The sequence below is a fragment of the Gymnoscopelus braueri genome (assembly GCF_963280865.1).
Source record: "Gymnoscopelus braueri genome assembly, chromosome: 19".
In the NCBI taxonomy this organism is placed as follows: domain Eukaryota; kingdom Metazoa; phylum Chordata; class Actinopteri; order Myctophiformes; family Myctophidae; genus Gymnoscopelus; species Gymnoscopelus braueri.
Window position 1 is genome coordinate 16,790,443 of NC_137621.1, and position 21,511 is coordinate 16,811,953.

A 21,511-nucleotide genomic window follows, 5' to 3' on the forward strand; every position below is an offset into this window, starting at 1 on the left:
AATAGTTCACCCCCAAAAAAACTTTTTTTCCTATCTATTAGTCACCCCATGGAGACTTGAATTCATGGATATTATTTTGTTTTTGTCGCACATTGGGGGAGGAGGAGGGGCGCGGGGCAAGGCGGAGGCGGGTGCATAGATCGGTGGTGAACCAATGGGAGCCCACGGATGCTTTCGCCGGAGATTTTGGATCCGCCCCTCTATGCCAGATATCAGACGGGCTGGGGCAGGCTATCAAATTATTGGCTTAGGAATGCGACTTCTTTTTTTTTACATATCCATGAATTCAAGTCTCCATTGGGTCACTAATCGATAGGGGGGGGAGGGAGGTCGTTTTTGGGGTGAACTATCCCTTTAACACGACATTTATGACTCACCGGCTCGCTCGCGGCCAGACTTGGTGTTGAAGACGGAGCAGGGGTTGTACGGGTTGAGCTGTGGCTCCAGGAAGGCTACGGGCATGGCTGCCGCTAGAGTGGCCAGACACTCCCCTAAGGCTGGCAGCTGTCTGGAGGTCACAGAGAGAGAGAGAGAGGACAGGACAAGGCTGCATGGTCACACACTGCATTTCATTAAACCACTTATTTAACCAATTCAATCCGGTAACATATCTCTGTGTCATTTTAAGGTTTGAGCTATAACTATTATTTTATACTTAAGCTATTCAAAAGAAATAGCAGATATACAAGCTCATAGCGCGGCACCGAGTGCCGCGCTATGAACTTGTAGATCTGCTATTTTTTTTAAAGATCTTGAACATTTTGTGCAAATCTTTGAATATATATTTTTTAAAGCGAACATTTGTAATTCAATTAATTGTTTTGCTTCTGGAGGTCCCTGGAACAAAAATATTTTACAAATGTTCGCTTTACAAAATATATATATTAAAAGATTTGCACACATTTTCACGATTTTTCAAAAATAGCAGATCTACAAGCTCATAGCGTGTGCACCGAGTGCCGTGCTATGAGCTTGCACAGAAAGAGAAATCTAAAATGCCAGAGATGCGTGACCGAAACATTGCCTAAATAAAGTTGTCCTTATTGTGCTAAGTGCGTGGGGGTCATTTTATTGTATGCATAGCCAACGCTAAAATCTAAAAATGACACAGATGCTTTCCCCGGTTTCAATGGGTTAACCACTTAAAACCCTTTACTTAGCAAACGGACTTGAGTTGCAACCGTACTTGGTATGCTCTTTTTTTGGGAGGATTATAGACAAATATCTTCGCCAAAAAAAACAACAACAAGTCGTTGTGACCTTCGATCGGCAATTTTTTGGGGGCAAAAGTTCCCCCTTTGAATAGGGGTGCTGGGGTTCAAGTGGTTAAGGAAGCTTCCATACTTTCACACAGCGTTTTAACCTCTTTGAACCCGGCATCCCTATTTTGGGCCAAAAAAAATATGCTAATCCGTAAATTATCCCCCCAAAAATAGCAGATCTACAAGCTCACAACGCATCCCGGCACGATGTGAGATTGCCTAAGTGTTTAAATCCAGCGTACCTTTCAACGTAGATGTTTTTCCCAGTGCCCAGTGCATAGAGGCTGGTGAGGATTCGATAACAGGAAACCTGGACATCATCGACTGCAAAATAAACCAGATAAAAAACAACATTTATTTTTATTTTTACTTTCAATCTTTTTACTCCATCTTTCTTTGCGTCATTCTTTTAATTCTAATATATTGAGATTCAGCCTAACTAGAAATTGTACCCTAGGGATGTAAAACTGTGTCCCCAGGGTAGTGGGTTGTGGGTACCCAATTTTTATTATCATTGGTATCTTATTTTTAGTGTCTTACTACTTCTTCCGTATCTCTCTATTATCACGTGTGCTGTATGTGTCTCATCTGTACTGCGGTGCCAGTGCTGCTGTGACAACTTAATTCCCCCGGGAGTCAATAAATGTGCAATAAAAATTAAGACAATTTGGAAGAGCAACACAATCGATTACACTGCAATTCACCACATCGTGCAGGGAAGGCACTTTTAGCTTTACAGCTGCTTATCGGCGCCGTCAGGTGGAAACCTTGTATGTATTATTTCATCACAAGCTCTTGTTAATACGGTACTTTTCATTGGTTAAATATTTACAAAAGCAAGACTTAACCAATTTCACTTTCAAAATGTTTCATAAATACTATAGCAGTAGGTCTACAAGCCCTGTGACAAATAAAACAAAATTTTTTAACTAACACGGTCCTATAGGAGGTTCCAAATGGACCCTAACAGGTCTGTTAACTCTGAGAGTGTACAGATGGAACCAAATGGACCCTTAAGGGTACATTTGGTTCCATTTGTGGTCCTTGAAATGTAAACGTTTAAAGGGATAGTTCACCCCCAAAATGACTTTTTTTTCTATCGATTAGTCAACCCATGGACACTTGAATTCATGGATAGGTTTTTGTCGCATTCCTAAGCCAATAATTTGATGACCGGCAGCGGTTCCGGTAGGACACACAAAGAGTCTCCTTTGTGTCTCCTACCGGAACCGCTGCCTACCGGTCCTCTGGTCATCGATTTATTGGCTTAGGAATGCGACAAAAACGAGGTGACGTGAAGTCCACATGCCAGCTCCGTCAGTGTGATAAAACCCGGTTCCAGAAAACGGTTCCAAATGTGATGGAACCGGTTCCCGGGTTCCTCAATGTCGGATCCGGTTCCTCCGATTCCTCCTCCGGTTCCGGTTCCAGATCCCAACCCTCTAAATCGTGACTCACGGAGCAGGTCGACTCCGAAGTGGTGCTGTGTGATGTGCTCAAACAGAGCGGTGAGGATGGGCAGCAGGGCCACGGTGGTGTAGTTGATGTTCTGAGACACGCCCTTCATCTGCGAGCGCGAGTGGCTGAACTTCCCCAGCTTGAGGTTCTCGAAGGTCTTCTCCAGGTCCTCCGCCGCGTTCTCGAAGAATGTCCTCAGGCCCGCCTTCACCGAGTCCAAGCCCGACTTCATGACCGTCCTGTCGGCGAGGGATGGGAAATTGCAATGAAAAAAGAAATCTTTGCCTGCCCGCTGTTGAGGGATTTTGCTTGTATATATAATTTGCCTGTATATACTGTATATATCGCCTCTGCGGAGCATATTTTATTTTAACTTCATTCTTATTCTTTGTTTAATTGTATATTTATTTATTGTGTTTTAATGCTCTGTGTTTTAATTCTCTACATGCTTTGAGTAAAGCACTTTGAATTGCCTGCTGTTGAAATGTGCAACACAAATACATTTACCTCGCCTTCCTAAACACTTAAACCCTCTATACTTAGTAAACTTGACCTGAGTTGGCTCTGATCTTGGACCACTCTTTTCCCCCCAAATACACCAAATGTCTATGCCAAAAATAGCTGATTCAAAAGCTCAAAACATGTCGTTGTGAGCTTGTAAATCTGCTATGTTTGGCCAATGTTCCCCCTAGAATAGGGATGCAAGGGTTCAACATTCATTAGTGAGTTTCCCCATTGTGAAGTCTTGATGAAACCCCAGTAGGAAAGGAGAGGTGAGAAACAAAGCCTGCAGGCATCATCTGCTGCTCCTGTGCGTCAATATAACACACTGTACCACCACGTTGCAGTTGTACCCTCATTATGTGCGAGCTAGAGCAACAAACAGAACATTGTTTCTTTGAAGAGCGGCGTTAAGCCTCTGTAGCATGTGCACTCTGTTTGTTTTGGGCTCATTTGAATGCCAGAAGCTGTTCTCTTGTTTAATGTCAAAGGTTTCCCAGAAGGCAGCGGAGCAAAATGTTCATGACAAACGCACTTCCTCTCGAGGACGCTTACTGAGCTCAAACTCTTTGTTACCTCCAGGCTGGATTCATGCAATTCCTTATTATCAGGCTGCCCCAACAAGTCTCTAAAGACCATCCAGCTGCTCCAGAATGCTGCTGCATATTTACTGACACTATGAAAAGAGATCATATTTCCCCTACATTATAGCTTCTCTGCACTGTGGCTCCCAATAAAATCCAGAACAGAATTTAAAATCCCTCTCCTCACATACAAAGCCCTTTAATGGTCAGGCATCTTTATGTCTTATCTTAAAGAGCTCATTGCACCCTATTACCCCAGAACAGCGCTCCCAGAACGCAGGCCTACTAGAGGTTTCCTATAGGATCTCCAAAAGTAGAATGAGAGGCAGAGCCTTCGACTATCAGGCGCCTCATCCTGTGGAAACATCTCCCCGTTTTGTTCCGGGAGACTGACTAACACCCTTTCTATATTTAAGAAAAGGCTTTCCTTTACGTTTTGATGAAGCTTATCGTCTCTGTCGGGTGAAATCTACCAACACTGTTACTTTTCAGGATTCAAATAAAAACAATGGCAAAAGTAGCAGATATACAAGCTCAAAACGCGCCGCTTTGCGCTGCGTTTCGAGCCGCGTTTCGAGCCGCGTTTCGAGCCGCGTTTTCAAGTAGCAGATCCACAAGCTCGAAACTGTGGATCTGCTAACTTTGATGCTTTTGTGTGACGCTGTAGGGGCGTTCATTTACGAAAAAACACAAAAAGTTAGAATATGGAGATAGGAGGTTTCTGCCCGACAGCAATGTTATACAGCATTTCTAGGGCTGGCACTAGGCTTGCCTAGGACGAGCCGTCAGTTATACTGCTGTAGGCTCAGGCTGCTGGGTGACTGACTCCTCCTCTCCTTCTCCGTCTGGACGCATTCATTCATGTCCCATCAATGCACCTTAATAACTGGACTTGCTGCCCAGATTTTTGTGTTGTTTCCATTGTTCATGATTATGGAGGGCTTCCATGGATTATGGCTGTGGACTGTTATTATAGTTGCTGTGCGTCTCTCTCCCTCTCCCCCTCTCTCTCTCCCCCTCTCTCTCTCCCTCTCCCTCTCTCTCCCTCTCCCTCTCCCTCTCTCTCCCTCTCCCTCTCCCTCTCTCTCTCTCTCTCTCCAACTGGTCAAGGCAGATGGCCGCCCACCCAAGGCCAGGTTCTGTTTGAGTTTTTTTCCGTTAAAAGGGAGTTTGGGATAAATATATCTGAATCAATTCCACCTGGAACACAATCTACTGTATTTATTTTGGCAGCATCGCTTTAGTTTGATTGTCTTTATTTGTATGTGTTTATGTGTGTTGTCGACAGAGTGGTTCCCACCTGGTGTCCAAGGTGTGAGCCAGGATATGGAGACAGCTCACCATGGTGGTGGAGTCACTCCCTGAAAAAGACCCACAAGACCCACAATGTCAGCCACCAGTCAATGTCAGCCACCAGACGCACCAACGACACGCCACTGGCCGACAGTGGTGGAAAAAGTACTCACATTTTCTACTTAAGACCTGAGGCGATTCTTTACAAAAATCTCAATCCTAACAGTTTTTTGAAAATAATAAAAAAAAAAAAAAAATCATGATTTTTCAAAAATAGCAGATATACAAGCTCATAGCGCGGCACTCGGTGCCGCGCTATGAGCTTGTATATCTGCTATTTTTTAATAGCCAAAGACATCTAAAGTGACACAGATGCGTTCCAGGTATCAATGGGTTAAGTAAAAGTATCAATACTGCAATGTAGAAATACTATGTAACAAGTAAAAGGCCCGTGTTCAAAATATTACTTGAGTAAAAGTACAAAAGTATTGGCATCAAAATATACTTCTAAAGTACCAAAAGTAAAAGTACTAAAATGTTTGAAAATAGCAGATCTACAAGCGTCGCAATGCGACGCGTTGTGAGCTTGTAGATCGGCTATTTTCAAATAGCCTATATATATAAAACAGGGCTAAAGTGGTTAATGTATGTTTTATAATATAATAATTTATATATGCAAAGTACTGTAACTAGTTACTAAAGTTTTAAAATATTTGTAGTGGAGTAAAAGTACAACATTTGCCTCTGAAAACCTCTGTAATTCAGAGAAGAAGTAAAAGTATTGAAAACTGGAAATACCCCAGTAAAGTAAAAGTAACTCTAAATTGTACCTCAAGTACAGCACTTGAGTAAATGCACTTAGTTACTTCACACCACTGCCAACGACACGCCACTGGCCGACACCACTGCACACCCGAGTCATTATGCACACACACACACGCACACTAGGGGTGGGACGATATGGGTACCTCACGATACGATATATATCACGATATTCGACGATGTTCGATATATTGCGATATCACGATATTCGATATATATTGCAAGAAATTTCACCAACGATATATCACGATATCTGAAAATATCGATATATTGCGATATCACAATATATTGCATGAAAGTTCACCAACGATATATCACGATAGTCCTTGTATTCAATTCATAAACACATAAAATAGCACCAAACAGTTCAAAATCATCATTACACAAATACAGAGTAGGAAAAACAACGTATCACAAAAAAAAAAAGAAGCGTGCCAGTCGCGTAGATCTACGCGAACCGCCGATTCCCATTGAAATTGCCCCAGGTGCACTTTCCGATTTTTTTTTGATCCATTTCCGTTTCCGGTTTCCGGTCGGAAACAGAATTATTCGGGTTCCGTTTATTTCGATCGTATCCGCTTCCTGTCTGGGATCCTGTTTAAAACTCGATTTCTCGGTTGTTGTTTTTCTCCTCGCTGATCACTGTTTAGCGTTGATCTGCTGTATCTTCAAGATGGCGGCACGGATTTGGAAACTATTTTCGCTGGCCGTTTCTCACAGATCCGCTGTGTGTTTAGAACCAAATGAACGCGCACTTTTAACTTATTTAGCGAGGTCTGTGGCGACATGAAAAAAACAAAAAAACAACAATAAAACGCTGGCACTGGTGAGTACATTATGAGATTAAACTCTGGCATGGAATGTGTTAATATCGATATTTTTCGGGAGTATATCGATTATTTATCGCACACACCCCTAACGCACACACACACAAACACACAAAAAAGCACACAATGCCGTGTCCAAAAGAGCTGCTTTTAATCAGCTTACCAAACAGGGAAATCCTGTGTCTGACAAGAGCTGCCAATTTACAGAAGAGGCTGTGAGAGAGACGGGTGGCAAAGGAGAGAAGAAAGAGATCACAGTGAGTATATAGATTCAGGGGGGAAAAGGTACAGTAGAACAAGAAGGTATGGAGCAAAGCTATAGCAAGATGTTGTATAACTCAGTGGTTCTCAGAGTGGGGTCCTTGGGGGGGGGGTGGGGGGTCATTTGTTAATACAGCATCACAATTGTTGTAACCACTTTATCCATTTATACGCTAGCAGATCTACAAGCTCACAGCATGTCACTTAGTGCCGCACTGTGAGCTTGTATATCTGCTATTTTTTTTTTAATGTTTGGAACATTTTGAATCCTTTTTCTTTTTTACACATACATCTTCTCTTCTGGGCGGTCCCTGTGGCTCAAAACATTTTCAGATGGGGGTCCGTGACCAAATACATATCAATTTGGGGGTCCTTAATTGGCACGAGAAAGTTTGAGAACCACTGGCCTAATGCATACTGGGGGGGGGGTTGAGAATCACTGCGTTCCAGTACAGTCTGACGTGACAGAGCAGAACATGTGTACAATAAATACCTGGTGACCATCTCCTTCTCTTTGTTGGAGGAGTAACCGCTGCTGCTCAGGTTCTTCACTGGAGACGAGAGGAAGTACAGCGAGTGGTTCTTGAAGTACTGGTCGATGAGGGGGAGGAGGACCTGAAGGAGGACAGTCATGAAACCTCTTATCTCCATATTATGACTTTTTTTGGGTAAAATAACGGCCTACGTGATCATACTAGAGCGGCACTCAAAAGCCTCAAAAGAAGCAGATCCACAAGCTCGAAGCGAGGCGCGTTTCGAGCTTGTGGATCTGCTACTTTTGCTATTTTTTCATTTGAATGCTGAAAAGTAACAGTTTTGGACAAAATGAGGTTTCCACCCGACAGAGACGATATATGCTGTAAAGATCACGATATTTTACAGCACCCGTCTGTGTATATGAACATATACATGTGATGCGGTACTGGACGTACTTACTTTGGCAAAGAATTTGATTTCCCGCTCGTGAGGTGACCTGTCTGTTTTCCCACTGGCAGCCATGGCCTCTGGAATAACAATGTTGAGCTGAAGATTATATCGTTATTAAATATTCTACTACATATTGTAGAATATATATATATATATATACTGTATATACTACTATATAGTCAGTCAGTCTGTCTGAGCCTAACTTTTCTCCCTCAATGGGTTGAGCAATTGATCTGAACTTGCACATGGCCATCATGACCATTAGCACGAGGAAGCCCGTTTTTCACTTTCCCCAAATTTAAGCTGTTTATTAGCGTTTTTGACACAAAACATCAGAGATTTCGGGCTATGGGATCTGTTGTTACGGTCAAGGGCTTTGTTGTCAAGGTTACGGTGTACCCGCAGGCTATGGGATTAGGAGCAGTAGTCGCAGGGACAACGGCAGCACAGGCAGACCTCATTTAGGAGCGGTATCCACACACACACACACACACACACACACACACACACACACACACACACACACACACACACACACACACACACACACACACACACACACACACACACACACACACACACACACACACACACACAGCGTTTTATGAGCGGAGGGGCGCTTTGGATATCATCTCCATAGCAATTACATGCAGATTGACACGTGCAATGTTTGAATGAACGCTGTGTTATTACTTAACACAAATAGCTAGCTGAAACAACGTAGATATGGACTCATATCATGACCGGACACACACACACACACGGCAAAATACAAGACAATTTGGAGGCCCTTGACATGGAAAAAGAGAACCACTGCTGTAGTCATGTGCGGTGGACGGTTCACTTCTTACCCAGGTGGGCGATGAACTCCTGGGCAGAGTCCACATACTTCAGCAGCTTCTTGAGGAACTTATAGGCGAACCGCTTCTCCATGGACGAGGCGTCCTGCTCCATATCCTTCTGACCTCTGCAACACACACACACACGCACACGCACGCACGCACGCACACACACACACACACACACACACACACACACACACACACACACACACACACACACACACACACACACCCACACCCACACACACACACACACACACACCCACACCCACACACACACACACACACACACACACACACATTCAAATGTGAGACGCAGAAGGCGATAACCCTTGTTTAATATTGATGTTATATTATCATTCAAATCTTAGTGTTTTTGCCAATTATTTGGGGTCCCGCTCGCGACACCCTCCCGGCCGGAATCTCTGCTTTAAAATCTCAACAGTGTCCTTCAAAATCCTTGCATCATCCAAGGTGGCATTACAGAAATTAAGACAGCCTGGCAGAGAACAGCTTGACACTTTTCCTATTCCGTTTTCTTTTTGACATGCCAGTTCCCAGTTGGTTTGGATCGCAGCCAAAAGCCCCGAAAACAATTTCTGCGTGCGGATGATAATGTCACCCATCACCTTGAAATGACACCAAAACAACAACTATAAAGACACACGAGCCGTCTGTGTGACACAGAGGAAATAATCCACCAGGGACAACAGACAGCCTGTGTGTGAGTGTCTGTGTGTGTGTCTGTGTATCTGTCTGTCTGTCTGTCTGTCTGGACCTTAATGTCCCCACAAGTATAGTAGAATTTGAGAAATAGACATTGCGGGCACAATTTGCCGGGTCCTCACAAGAGCAATGGTTGTTTTTTATGGTTCAAATTTTTGGACACAATTTTAATTTAGGCTTGTACAATAATTAGGAAACGTTTTAGATTGGTTTTAGGATTAGGCGTTTTTAGAGGTTAGGTTTAGGGGTTGGGGTTCGAGTTATAACTGATTTACAATTAGTTGCAATAGGGTGGTGTGCACCGTATTGCAGTGTGAGCTTGTAAATCTGCTATTTACAATTGCAGATCGGCTATTTTCGGTGCACAACACCCGTAGGGGTTAAGAAATGGCAAAACAGTTTTTGGGGGGCGCCGATTTGATAAATATAAACTTTTGATGCCCTCACAAGCATAGCGATATCAACATAATGTGTGTGTGCTGTGCGTGCGTGCGTGCACTGACCTTGTGATGGCGTAGCCATTGATTTGCAGGAAGCGGAACAGGTCCTGGGCCTTCTCTCGGTCGCGGAACTTCTCCTTGCCCGTCAGCGTGTCGTAGGGAACCAGCAGTGGATGTGTTCCCCCACCTGGAGGCCACAGAACCAGAACCAGAACCACATGCGGTCCAATGGTGAGTAACACTCAGTCAGCCATGACTGTCTACTGTCTGTGCCTGTGCAACAGCAGATGGCTAGATGGGCGTGGCTCCACACCTCATCTGAGGCCACACACACACACGCACACACACACACACACACACGCACGCACACACAAACGCGAAAACACACAGACACACTGACAGATGCTCTCTTTGTCTCCCTTTCTCACTCTATTATTATTCTCTTGCTCTGTTCTGTGCGCGCGCGCGTGTGTGTGTGTGTGTGTGTGTGTGTGTGTGTGTGTGTGTGTGTGTGTGCGCGCGCGCGCGTGCGTGCGTGTGCGTGTGTGTGTGTGTTACTGTACATGTGTGAGACTACATTATTGAGTCACCTCGGCTTCCAAGCTCATTCCTCTTCTTCTTGGCCCAGATGTTGTGGTAATTTTCCGCCAGCACCTCCATCATGCCCTTGGGAGTCCGAGACAAAATAAATGCACATGTCACTGGGGAGAGCTCTCTTTCCAAGAACCTCACAATCCACACCATGACAATGATTGTACTAGTGCACTAGTCGTGGGTCAGTCCTCCGTGCAGAAGCTGATGTACAATGATGAACAAGAGTCGCATGACTACCAAGCGTTCCTCCTGGTCCATGGAATCACTTCTATTATATATATTTTTTTATATGTTTTTTTTTTTTTTTCGTATCTTTTTTTTCCCCTGGCTGGCTGGCACATTTTCTTTATTGCCGTTATTGCTTGTGGTTTTATAAATGGTAAATAGTGCACTTAAATAGCTCCTTTTATCCAAGGCTCTTTACAATTTGCATTACATTCACCCGGAGGAAACCACGCAAGGCCACACCGACCTGCTCATCGGGAGCAATTAGGGGTTCAGTGTCTTGCTCAAGGACACTTCCGACACTAGCTCTGGGGGAGCCCGCGGGTTTCGCACTGGGAGCCTTCCGTTCTCCCCAAGCGGCCACACTCTACTCTACCTCCTGAGCCACTGCCGCCGTTTTATGACCGCAGTTTTTCCCCCTCGTGGGATCAATAAAGGATCTTTCTATCTATTCTCTCTACTCAGGAGAGATCAATAAGATAAGGCCTAATCTTATAATCGCATGCCGACAATAATGGATCTCCAAGCTTGTAGCGACACACCGTTAGCTTGGCGATAAGTTCTTGTCGGCGAGCGACGCAGTTATTATGTGATAATTGAATAAGCTTAATCAATTAAATCCAGGAACGCATATGTGTCGTTTTAGTTTTTTTAGCTATCCACTATTTTATACTTTGGCTATTCAAAAATAGCAGATCTACAAGCTCATAGCGTGGCTCAGAGGGCCCGAGCTACGAGCTCGTAGATCTGCTATTTTTGTAATCTTGAACATTTGTGCAAATCTTTGAATACACATATTTTTTTAAACAGCATTTTAACACAAAAACATAGGTTTTTAGGATTTAGAAGACATTTGTAAAGATTTGCTACAAACTCATAGCACGGCACCCAGTGTCGCGCTATGAGCTTGTAAATCTGCTATTTTTTAATAGCCAAATAAATCTAAAATGACAGAGATGCGTTCCCAGATTGAATGGGTTAACACAAGCCAGCCGTGGGGTCACTCACTCACCTGCAGTTCTCTGGACAGGACCACATTGCTTGTGTCTATCGGACTCGGATTGAAACCGTTTGCCTGCCGGGCATCAAAAACAGAGGTCAGTAACGTACGACAGCAACCTACAGGTGTTTGATTGATTGATTGATTGATGTAGTTTATTTAGAAAGACATGAGAATAGTACATGACAGTACATAACAGTACATGGAAGTACAAATTCACAATACAAGGTCTACTAAACTGGAAACCCTCATTAAGCATTACGCTTGTTTAAGATGAGAACCCCATGCACACAAATCATGATGAAATATAAGAGGCAGGCAGATATACACACTACTATACAGAATGTCATACAATCAGCTTTCAGGTTACTGGTATGACGAGAGAAAAAATATATATATATACAAAAGAGGAAAATGAAGGAGGGGGGGGGGGGGGTCGGGAGGGGTAGGTTAAGACTTAGACAGGGGCCATTTTCGAATTGCAGCCTCCTGAAGGTGTATCTTTAGGGCAGTTTTGAAAGTGAGTAGGGTTTTACACTCCTTTACTCCTTTTGGTAGGGCATTCCACATTTTTGATGAATAGCATGAGAACGAGTTCATACCCTTAGTTGAGCCAAATCTGGGTTGAACATGATCAGTGGAGCTGCCTCTGGTGTTATGATCATGGACTTCATTAACATTTTTGAAGTATTTTGACAAATACAGGGGGATCCCAATGTTGTGGTGTATCTTGAAGACCAGGCCCATAGCAAGTTGCTGTACTCTGTCCTCAACCCTAAGCCATCCAATCCTAGCAAAATGAGCAGGGGTTAGATGGGTTCTGTGATTGAGGCCAAGAAGTAGCCTTACAAGTTTGTTTTGGGATGTTTGGAGCCTTGTTTTTAAGGCCTTGGAGGTGTTGTGATACCATGAAGTGCATGCATAATCATAATGACCTTGAATGAGGGCCCCTGCAAGAATCTTCAGAGTATTCTTACTGACTAGGTGATCAATCCTCCACAAATAGCGTGTTGTTCGGTTGACATTTTTGATCACTTTTTCGGCGTTTTTGTTACCAGAGAGGTTTGCCTCCAAGATGGAGCCCAGGTAGGTAATTTCATCCTTTCTTTTGATGACATTATCACCCACTTTGATCGTGAAACTCTCTGCCTTGCTAAGGTTAGGACTGGACCCAAAGAGGATGGATTCAGTTTTACCCAGGTGTAATGAAAGTTTGTTGTCAGAGAGCCAGATGCAGATCTTGTTGAGTTCGGAGCTGAGAGTTTTCTCAACCTGCAGCCTGTCCCTGTCCGAGACTAGCAGGGCCGAGTCATCTGCGAACAGGAACAGCTTGCAGTCGCAGGCCGATGACATGTCATTCACATATATCAGGAACAGTAAAGGTCCTAGTATACTTCCTTGTGGGACACCACAAGTCACAGGGAGGGGGGGGGACTGGGTGCCGTTTACTTCCACCACTTGCTCCCTCCCTTCCAGGTAGGATCTCATCCAGTTCACTGACGTATCATCAAAACCTATTGCTTTGAGCTTATTGATCATAATTGGGTGATTGACGGTGTCAAAGGCCTTTTGGAGGTCCAGCATGACCATGCCGCAATATTTGCCCTTGTCGACATCTTGTTTGATAGAGTCGTTCAAATAGAGTGTGCACACAGTTGAGCCACGAAATAACAACCTTCCTCATCGGTTTAGAATCATTATCTTATAAATCATCTATCTACAGTGGGGAAACTTAATGTAGGGAGTAAAACTACTTTAAGTCGAGCATTCAAATGCAATCAGTGTTATCCTCGAGTGTCATCCATGTACTCTCCTGGCTGCGTATGACGCTAATGTTGTAAACATCATGTACATACCTGGCTGCTACTACATATGCTATCTGTATCTGCGTTTTTCTTTCTGCTCTTAGGCTACTTCTACGCTCTCCCTTCTCATGAGAAACTACTAGATGATGAAACAGGTGGGATTTCACCCACTTCTTTACACCTGTAAACCTGTGTGATGTGACAATAAAACTGATTCTAATACAATTAATAGTTCATAAGTTAAGTGCGACACAATTATGTTAATCAATTCATCTTCTTGAAATTGACCTTTTGACCACTATAATAAACCATTATGTCAGATACTGAGTTAGTGATCTGACCTACAGTATGTGCTGTACCTGTGAGGACTGTGAGATCTTCCTTAGCTTCTCGCTCTCTCTCTGTTGAGACATGCTCTCCCCATCCTTGGTCCGGTCAATATTCCAGCTCATAGCCAGCATAGTCTTCAGTGACTCTCTCACTGAAAACCTGTAGATTTCCTTCTCCTGCGACACGAAGAGCGAACAGACGATGAGAAGTATGGCATCGTTATGCTGCGTTCACACTGAGCGTTTGGGTCGCAATTATTCCTATTTCTCTCTCACACACATGGTATATGAAAAGGTTAGTGTGGTCCAGAATGAAGCCGGGTCTGAACAAGCCCAAAACATGTGATAAAGGGTGGCTTCGATCATCCTGATGACAACGAGAGCGTATTGGATCAGTTCCTATGGGAACATCTTAGCAAGTCTATGAATTCTTTCATCTTTAAGTAACTCTTCAAGTAACAATAGGCAGCTCTAATTTGGAGGGGCAAGATATTCCAGGGCCTGCTGCCTGCTGTCAGGCCTTTGTACAAAGCCTGCTGTACCTCGACTTCTCTGCAGTGGTGGAAAAAGTACGCAAATGTTTTACTTAAGTAAAAGTACCAATACTGCAATGTAGAAGTACTCTATTACAAGTAAAAGTCCAGAATCCAAAATTTACTTGAGTAAAAGTACAAAAGTATTGGTATCCAAATGTACTTTTAAAGTAAAAGCACTAAAATGTTTGAAAATAGCAGATCTACAAGCTCACAACGCGTCGCGATGCGACGCGTTGTGAGCTTGTAGATCGGCTATTTTCAAATAGCCTAGGTATAAAATAGGGCTGAAGTCGTTAATGTATGTTTTGAAAAGTAATCATTTATATCTGCAAAGTAACTAGTAACTAAGATTTTCAAATAATTGTAGTGGAGTAAAAGTACAATATTTGTCTCTGAGATGTAGTGGAGTAGAAGTAGAAGTATAGACAATTGGAAATACTTCAATAAAGTAAAAATACCTCAAAATTGTACTTAAGTACAGTACCTGAGTAAATGTACTTAGTTACTTTACACCACTGCTTCTCTGTCAGGCCTTTGTACAGAGCCTGCTGTATCTTACCTTCTCCGTCAGGCCTTTGTAGGTCCTGAGCTGAGGGTGAATCTTGGCCTTCTCGTCCACACAGTCCCCATACTTCCAGCCCAGCAACACCTAAACAACAAACACATAGACACACCAGGATACAAATTGCGTGTCTCTGCTTTTGATATCCGCCCTCATGTCATTCAGAGTTCCCACGGCAGCTACACTGTTTTTTTTTACACTATAAACAATGTCCGAGATGTGAGCCTATCTCACCGTTGTGACCTCAAATAAATGAATAATAAGTTAAATGGAATCACGTCCGCAAATTCAATTCGAGGTGTCCTACTCTGTCTGTCCTTTCCCCATGGAAGACAGTCAACTACATGATTTACAATTTCAGAGACTGGATAAGTACTGTACAATATATTAAAGAGTCACAACGGCACATTGGGCGGTGGCTGACACCCTATCCTAACAGTGGTTCTCAAAGTGGGGTCCGGGGACCCCCCGGCGTCCTTCGGAGGGTCCCATGGGGTCCCCAACTAAATGTGTTAATATAGCAAAAAATTAAGTTTATCCAACCCTAGTTTATACTTTGGCTATTCGAAAATAGCTGATGTACAAGCTCACAACGCAACATATTGAGAGCTTGTAGATCAGCTATTCTCATAAATAGTCTGAAAAGGCTTCTCAAATCTTCTCTTATGGCGGTCCCTGGCACAAAATCTTTTCAGATGGGGGTCTGCAGCCACATATATATATCAATGTGGGAGTCCTTGACATGAACATGTTTGAGAACCGACTGGTATAAGATGCAGCAATGCAGGCCTGTCAGTACAGCAGAGACAAAGAGAAGAGAGGACTAGAGACTCACCGTTGTATCAACGTTACAAAGGTGGATTTGGGCCACCAGAGGGAGTAGCACGCTGTGACATTTCACACTAACATCATAGTATAGTATGTCAGTGATTCTCAACCTTTATCATTTCAAGGACACCCAGTTTGATATGTATTAGGCCACAGACCCCCCCAATTAATGCATTTCTTTTATACATCTTGGATCCCATCTACACTGTAAAATCATTTGTGTAAATGTAACTCAGGGGTGGCAAACTCATTTTGATGTCCGGGCAAGATTGGTCAAATGGTGACTTGAGGTGGGCAGGAACCAGTTGCGGACGCACATGCGCGCTCACACGCATTCAGTTATACAGCATTGTTTTTCAATCTGTTGTCTTGTCTTGTCTTATTATTATTATTATTATTATTATTACCCTTATTATAAACCATTTTAAGTAGAATAATTCAATTTGAAATTAAACAATACCTGGTAATGTGTGTGGGTGGTTAAATAATTACATTTATAGAACAGTGGTGTAAAGTAACTAATTACATTTACTCAAGTACTGTACCTAAAGATTTGAGTTTTACTTTACTTTAGTATTTCCAATTTCCAGAACTTTTACTCCACTACATCTCAGTCACTGCTATAACTACAGTATATCACTTTAAAAAATGTTTTATGAAGATTAGCTACTTTAATTATTTACATTAAAATCAAACAATGCAATTTGTAATGAGCCCATCCATTTGAAATAGAACAATTAAATTCATTCAAGTTCTCTCTTCTCCTCAGCTTTCAGGTGAATGGTAAATAGCTGTTTACCTGTGGCTCTTTTTATGCGGTATTTGACGACGTAGAAGAGGACACCTTATGTTAATTTACATGGCCATGGCTTCAATTGCTTGCCTATTGTTCTTTACAGAACAAGTGGGGAGGGGGGAGCGTTCTCACACACACACACACACACACACACACATATATATATATATATATATATATATATATATATATATATATATATATATATATATATATATATATATAATATAGACATATAATATAGACATATAATATAGACATATAATATAGACATAAAAAAGTTAGAGAACCACATATTATAGCAACATAAGTGTTTCAGAAAACTGTTAGGATTTAGGAGACATCTGTAAAGATTTCCATGATTTTTCAAAAATAGCAGATCTACAAGCTCATAGTGCGAGCTCCTCCTTTCTCAGGGCAAGCTCCTGTGTGTGTGTGTGTGTGTGTGTGTGTGTGTGTGTGTGTGTGTGTGTGTGTGTGTGTGTGTGTGTGTGTGTGTGAGACACAGACAGACAGACAGACAGACAGACAGACAGACAGACAGACAGACAGACAGACAGACAATACTACTCGACTTGAGTAGACTGTTAACGAGCCAATCAGCCAGAACAGTCCACAGCTGGCTGTGGAATGTTGGCTGACTACCGGGCCATCAGAGGTACTTGCTGCAGCCAGTGGGGGAGGGGGGAGAGCTGCTTGGACGCTCAGCAAGGCAACGAGGTAGTATCAATTCACTATTTTGAAAAGTATTTCGCGGGCCGCACTGGACCTTTCCGCGGGCCGCAAAATGCCCGCGGGCCGCGAGTTTGACACCCCTGATGTAACTCTTTAAGAGTGTACACATGGAACCAAATGGACCTGGTTACACACACACACACACCTGTAACTTCACAAGGACCGCTGGTCCTTGTGAAGTTACAGTTGTCTGAACACAGTTGTCTGAACACAACAGAAACCATTGCCTAACAACCACTGCCTAACAACACCGATTCGCAAATGTCAGGGGCCTCCATACTGTCCAGGCGAGACTATGACGTCAGTACTATGACGTCATATTGATGACATCAGAGTCCTCCATACTGTATTATGGGGATTTGCGTATTTATCAATATTTCTTGCACAACTGCCGATCCGACGGCAATATGCACGCCGGCTTTGAAGTCGATCGGTCAGACGGCCTCCATATATGCCCATATATGGTCATATTGGTCGGATCGGCGGTGTGACGTAGATGTGAGGGGCGCTACAGAACGCAGCCCGAACCTCTTGTATAAAAAACGGAAGCAGAAAATAAAGCTTTATTCCCAGTCTGATGTCACAGCATCAAACACACATAATCACATCTCTGAGCTTACCTTCTCTGCCGACCATTTGTCATGACAATGTTCCGAATATTTGTTTGCGAAATGCTCCAGCTTCTCCGGAAGACAGACGCTGTGAACAGACACAATGTTAATCACTCACTGCGGTGTGAATGTATGTACAGCAGCACACCTGTTGTCGCATACATGAATAAAGTGTATGTAAATGCACGGTCGTAAAGCATAGCGCGGCGGCGTGTGTTTAATCACGGAAATGGTGTGTATATTTTATACAGCACTTAGGAGAAGTTACTGTGTGTTTAAATTGCAGGGCCATCATATTTCACATCCTTACTTGGCCGTGTTAATCGGTTTGGGGTCAAAGTTGCCCTGTGCGTCTACGGAAACGGGCTTCTCCACCGCGGTGCTGATGGTGGCGTCCACGTAATCAGGTGGCAGCGCTCCAGCGATGGCGCTGAGGCAGGGCATGGCCATCTTGAAGAGCTCCTGGTCATATTTCTGAAAGGAGAGAGGGAGACATTCCATGGCGATGGGTGTGCTCTTTGGTCATTCATCATGAAGCAGAATTCGTCTTGTTGTCAAAGGGAAGCTATGCGGCTAAGGGCTTTTATAAAGATGAAAATGTTTTTTTTTTGTCAGAGACGGGGAGAGGGTTCAGAGAGATGTTAACCCATTCAATCTGGGGACGCATCTGTGTCATTTTTATGATTCCTTTGGCTATTCAAAAATAGCAGATATACAAGCTCATAGCGCAGCACCGAGTGCTGCGCTATGATTTTGAAAAATCATTAAAACGTATGCAAATATTGGAATATACATATTTTTAAAGTGAACATTTGTAACTCAAATCTTTGCTTCTGGGGGTCCCTGAAACTAAATATTTGACAAATGTTCGCTTTAAAAATATATAAGATTTGCACAAATGTTCACAATAAAAATAAAAAATAAACAGATCTACGAGCTCATATCACGGCACTCGGTGCCGCTATGCTATTTTTGAATAGCCAAAGAAATCTAAAAATTACACAGATACTTTCCCGGTCTTAAAGGGTTAACCACTTTGAACCTGGTGTACCTATTTGCATATCATTATAGGCAAACATTTGAAAAAAAATTGTCTAGAATGTTTTTCTCCCAAATATTTTCAAAAATTCTACAAGCTTTGTAGATCGACCATGTAGATCGGCTATTTTCACTATATACAGGGCTTGAAGTGGTTAATGCAGATAAATAGGATGGGAATGCCTGAGGCTTCAGATCAATCACTGCTGTCCAAATATTGACGTTCTCTGCCCATCCCTATGTAGGACTTCACTTTCATACAGTACATTTAGAGTACAGCGTCTAAAAAGACCTTTACAGAGACAAAGGACAACACATCCGTTGCAATATTCATAGTCTTTGATCAAGAATAATAATTAAATAGTAGCAATAATTTCGTGTTTGTTCAGTAACAGGGGTCTCCTCGTCTCTCTAGCTATTTAGTGAATAGAAAATGCATTTTCAGGTCAGGTTACCAATTTAATCTAATCACGAGAGGGAACTCATACAGGATACAGGATAAGTGAAATTGGAAGTAATGACACAACATTTTAACTGGAACACCATAAAATACAAGTTGATAAATAGGTTCTCTCTACTGATTGAATGAAATCATTCCATCTGAAAAATGTAATACAAATCTGTTTACTTTAAGAGCTGGAGAGACAGGATATATATATATATATATATATATATATATATATATATATATATATATATATATATATATATATATATATATATATTAGGGCATTCACAACTAATGATTTGTGTGAGTCGACTGTTTTGACCAATTAGTCGACGACTAGTCGACTAGTCGAAATTAACATTAAAAAAAAAAATTCTACTACTATATTACTATTATTATTATCCTCCTGCCCTTATTTTTATGGCGTTTTAAGGGAAGCGCTTCTGGCACAGCAGCACAGCACCACAGCAGCGTCTCCAAGGATCCCCATTGCCCAATAATAGGCTTTTATTGGGCATACTTTTGACCCCCTTTTGATAAAAAATAAAGTCAGGAGGATAATAATAATATTCGACTCAACTATTCGACTAGTACCAACAGAGTCGACTAGTGGTTATACTAGTCGACTAGTCGACTAGTTGGTGAAAGCCCTAATATATATATATATATATATATATATATATATATATATATATATATATACACACAGCCGGCTGTATGGCAAGTCAGCACGTCGTGATCGTGAACGTTTCATTCGGTCCGATCGTTTTGAGAACTTTGGCGGCTTAGCCCCGGAGCCCTGTTGATCTGACAGAGACGAATGAGCCCTCACCCTCTGGGACAGAGAATCAAACACGCCCCAGAAGATCTTCTTGGTGAGCAGGAGCTCCTCGTCACTGGCCATGCCGTAGCTCCCCCAGCCTGACGGCAGGCAGTAGTACTTCCAGTTCTGCTCGTAGTGGTTGGTCAGCAGCTGCACGGAGGACACGCACAGAGGGCAAAGGTCAATGCATTAGCGCAAGTGGTCCTTCAAACTTTTAGTTTAGCATGCATGAGGCCAGCGGTTCTAAAACGTTTTCATGTCAAGGACCTCCAAATTTAATTAGTATTAGGACGCGGACCCCGATATGAAAGGATTTTTGCCCCCTAGAACCCCTGGGGGTCCCCAGACCCCACTTTGAGAACCACTGCATTAAGCCGCAGAAATCAAGTATGGGAAATACAGTACAGGAAAGCATTTGTTGATGTAGTCTTCTGCACACACACGCACACACACACATATGCATGCACATATGCACACACACACACACACCAGTGTGCAATGCATATCAAATAGGATACATAGTGGGTGATGACATGTAGGGAAATGAATTCTCCCGTGCCCAGCATGAATCAATAATTCTCAACCTTTTGCATTACAATAAGTATCCCCAGTTTGATATGCATTAGGCCACGGCAAGGACTCCCATTTGATGACATTATCTTTCCAATCTACACTGTAAAATCCTCAGTGTTTATTTAACTCTGACACCTGCAGCTGGACTCAAAACCCAAACCTGTGCGCGTAGAGAGAGAGAGAGAGGAGGAGAGAGAGAGAGAGAGAGAGCAAGAGAGCGAGAGAGAGAGAGAGAGAGAGAGAGAGAGAGAGAGGAGAGAGAGAGAGAGAGAGAGAGAGAGAGAGAGAGAGAGAGAGAGACAGACAGACAGACAGACAGAGAGAGAGAGAGAGAGAGACAGAGACAGAGACAGAGAGAGACTGAGAGAGAGAGAGACTGAGAGAGACTGAGAGAGAGAGAGAGAGAGAGAGAGAGAGAGACAGAGAGAGAGACACAGAGAGAGATACACAGAGAGAGACAGAGAGAGAGATCATGATGATGAGAGACAGAAAAAGAGAGAAAGACAGGTTGGTTGCAGTGAACAGGAGTAATATCAGGGTGGTGATGGCAACTGATAAAAACTGTGGCACAGCGGTACAGCAGTAGGCCCTGCAGGGACTAGACTGCTACAGAGAGGTCAGGCTTGGCTATGCTGGACATTGCAGTGCTGGAGGAGAGAAAACAA

At 42.9% G+C, this 21,511-nt stretch overlaps 1 protein-coding gene across 1 annotated transcript in view; it reads right to left on the reverse strand.

Moving 5' to 3' along the window:
- The window catches only part of LOC308074684 (ryanodine receptor 3), a gene marked incomplete at its 5' end in the record, with an annotated part of 322,999 nt that overhangs the window by 70,381 nt on the left and 231,107 nt on the right, over nucleotides 1-21,511 (reverse strand). The window contains 16 exon segments of the mRNA XM_080414190.1: nucleotides 378-508; nucleotides 1,505-1,586; nucleotides 2,721-2,959; nucleotides 5,106-5,166; nucleotides 6,911-6,960; nucleotides 7,502-7,623; nucleotides 7,945-8,012; nucleotides 8,787-8,902; nucleotides 10,007-10,130; nucleotides 10,534-10,609; nucleotides 11,775-11,837; nucleotides 13,927-14,073; nucleotides 14,992-15,081; nucleotides 17,974-18,052; nucleotides 18,275-18,438; nucleotides 20,283-20,423. Coding sequence (XP_080270316.1) covers nucleotides 378-508; nucleotides 1,505-1,586; nucleotides 2,721-2,959; nucleotides 5,106-5,166; nucleotides 6,911-6,960; nucleotides 7,502-7,623; nucleotides 7,945-8,012; nucleotides 8,787-8,902; nucleotides 10,007-10,130; nucleotides 10,534-10,609; nucleotides 11,775-11,837; nucleotides 13,927-14,073; nucleotides 14,992-15,081; nucleotides 17,974-18,052; nucleotides 18,275-18,438; nucleotides 20,283-20,423 — 1,753 coding nt within the window.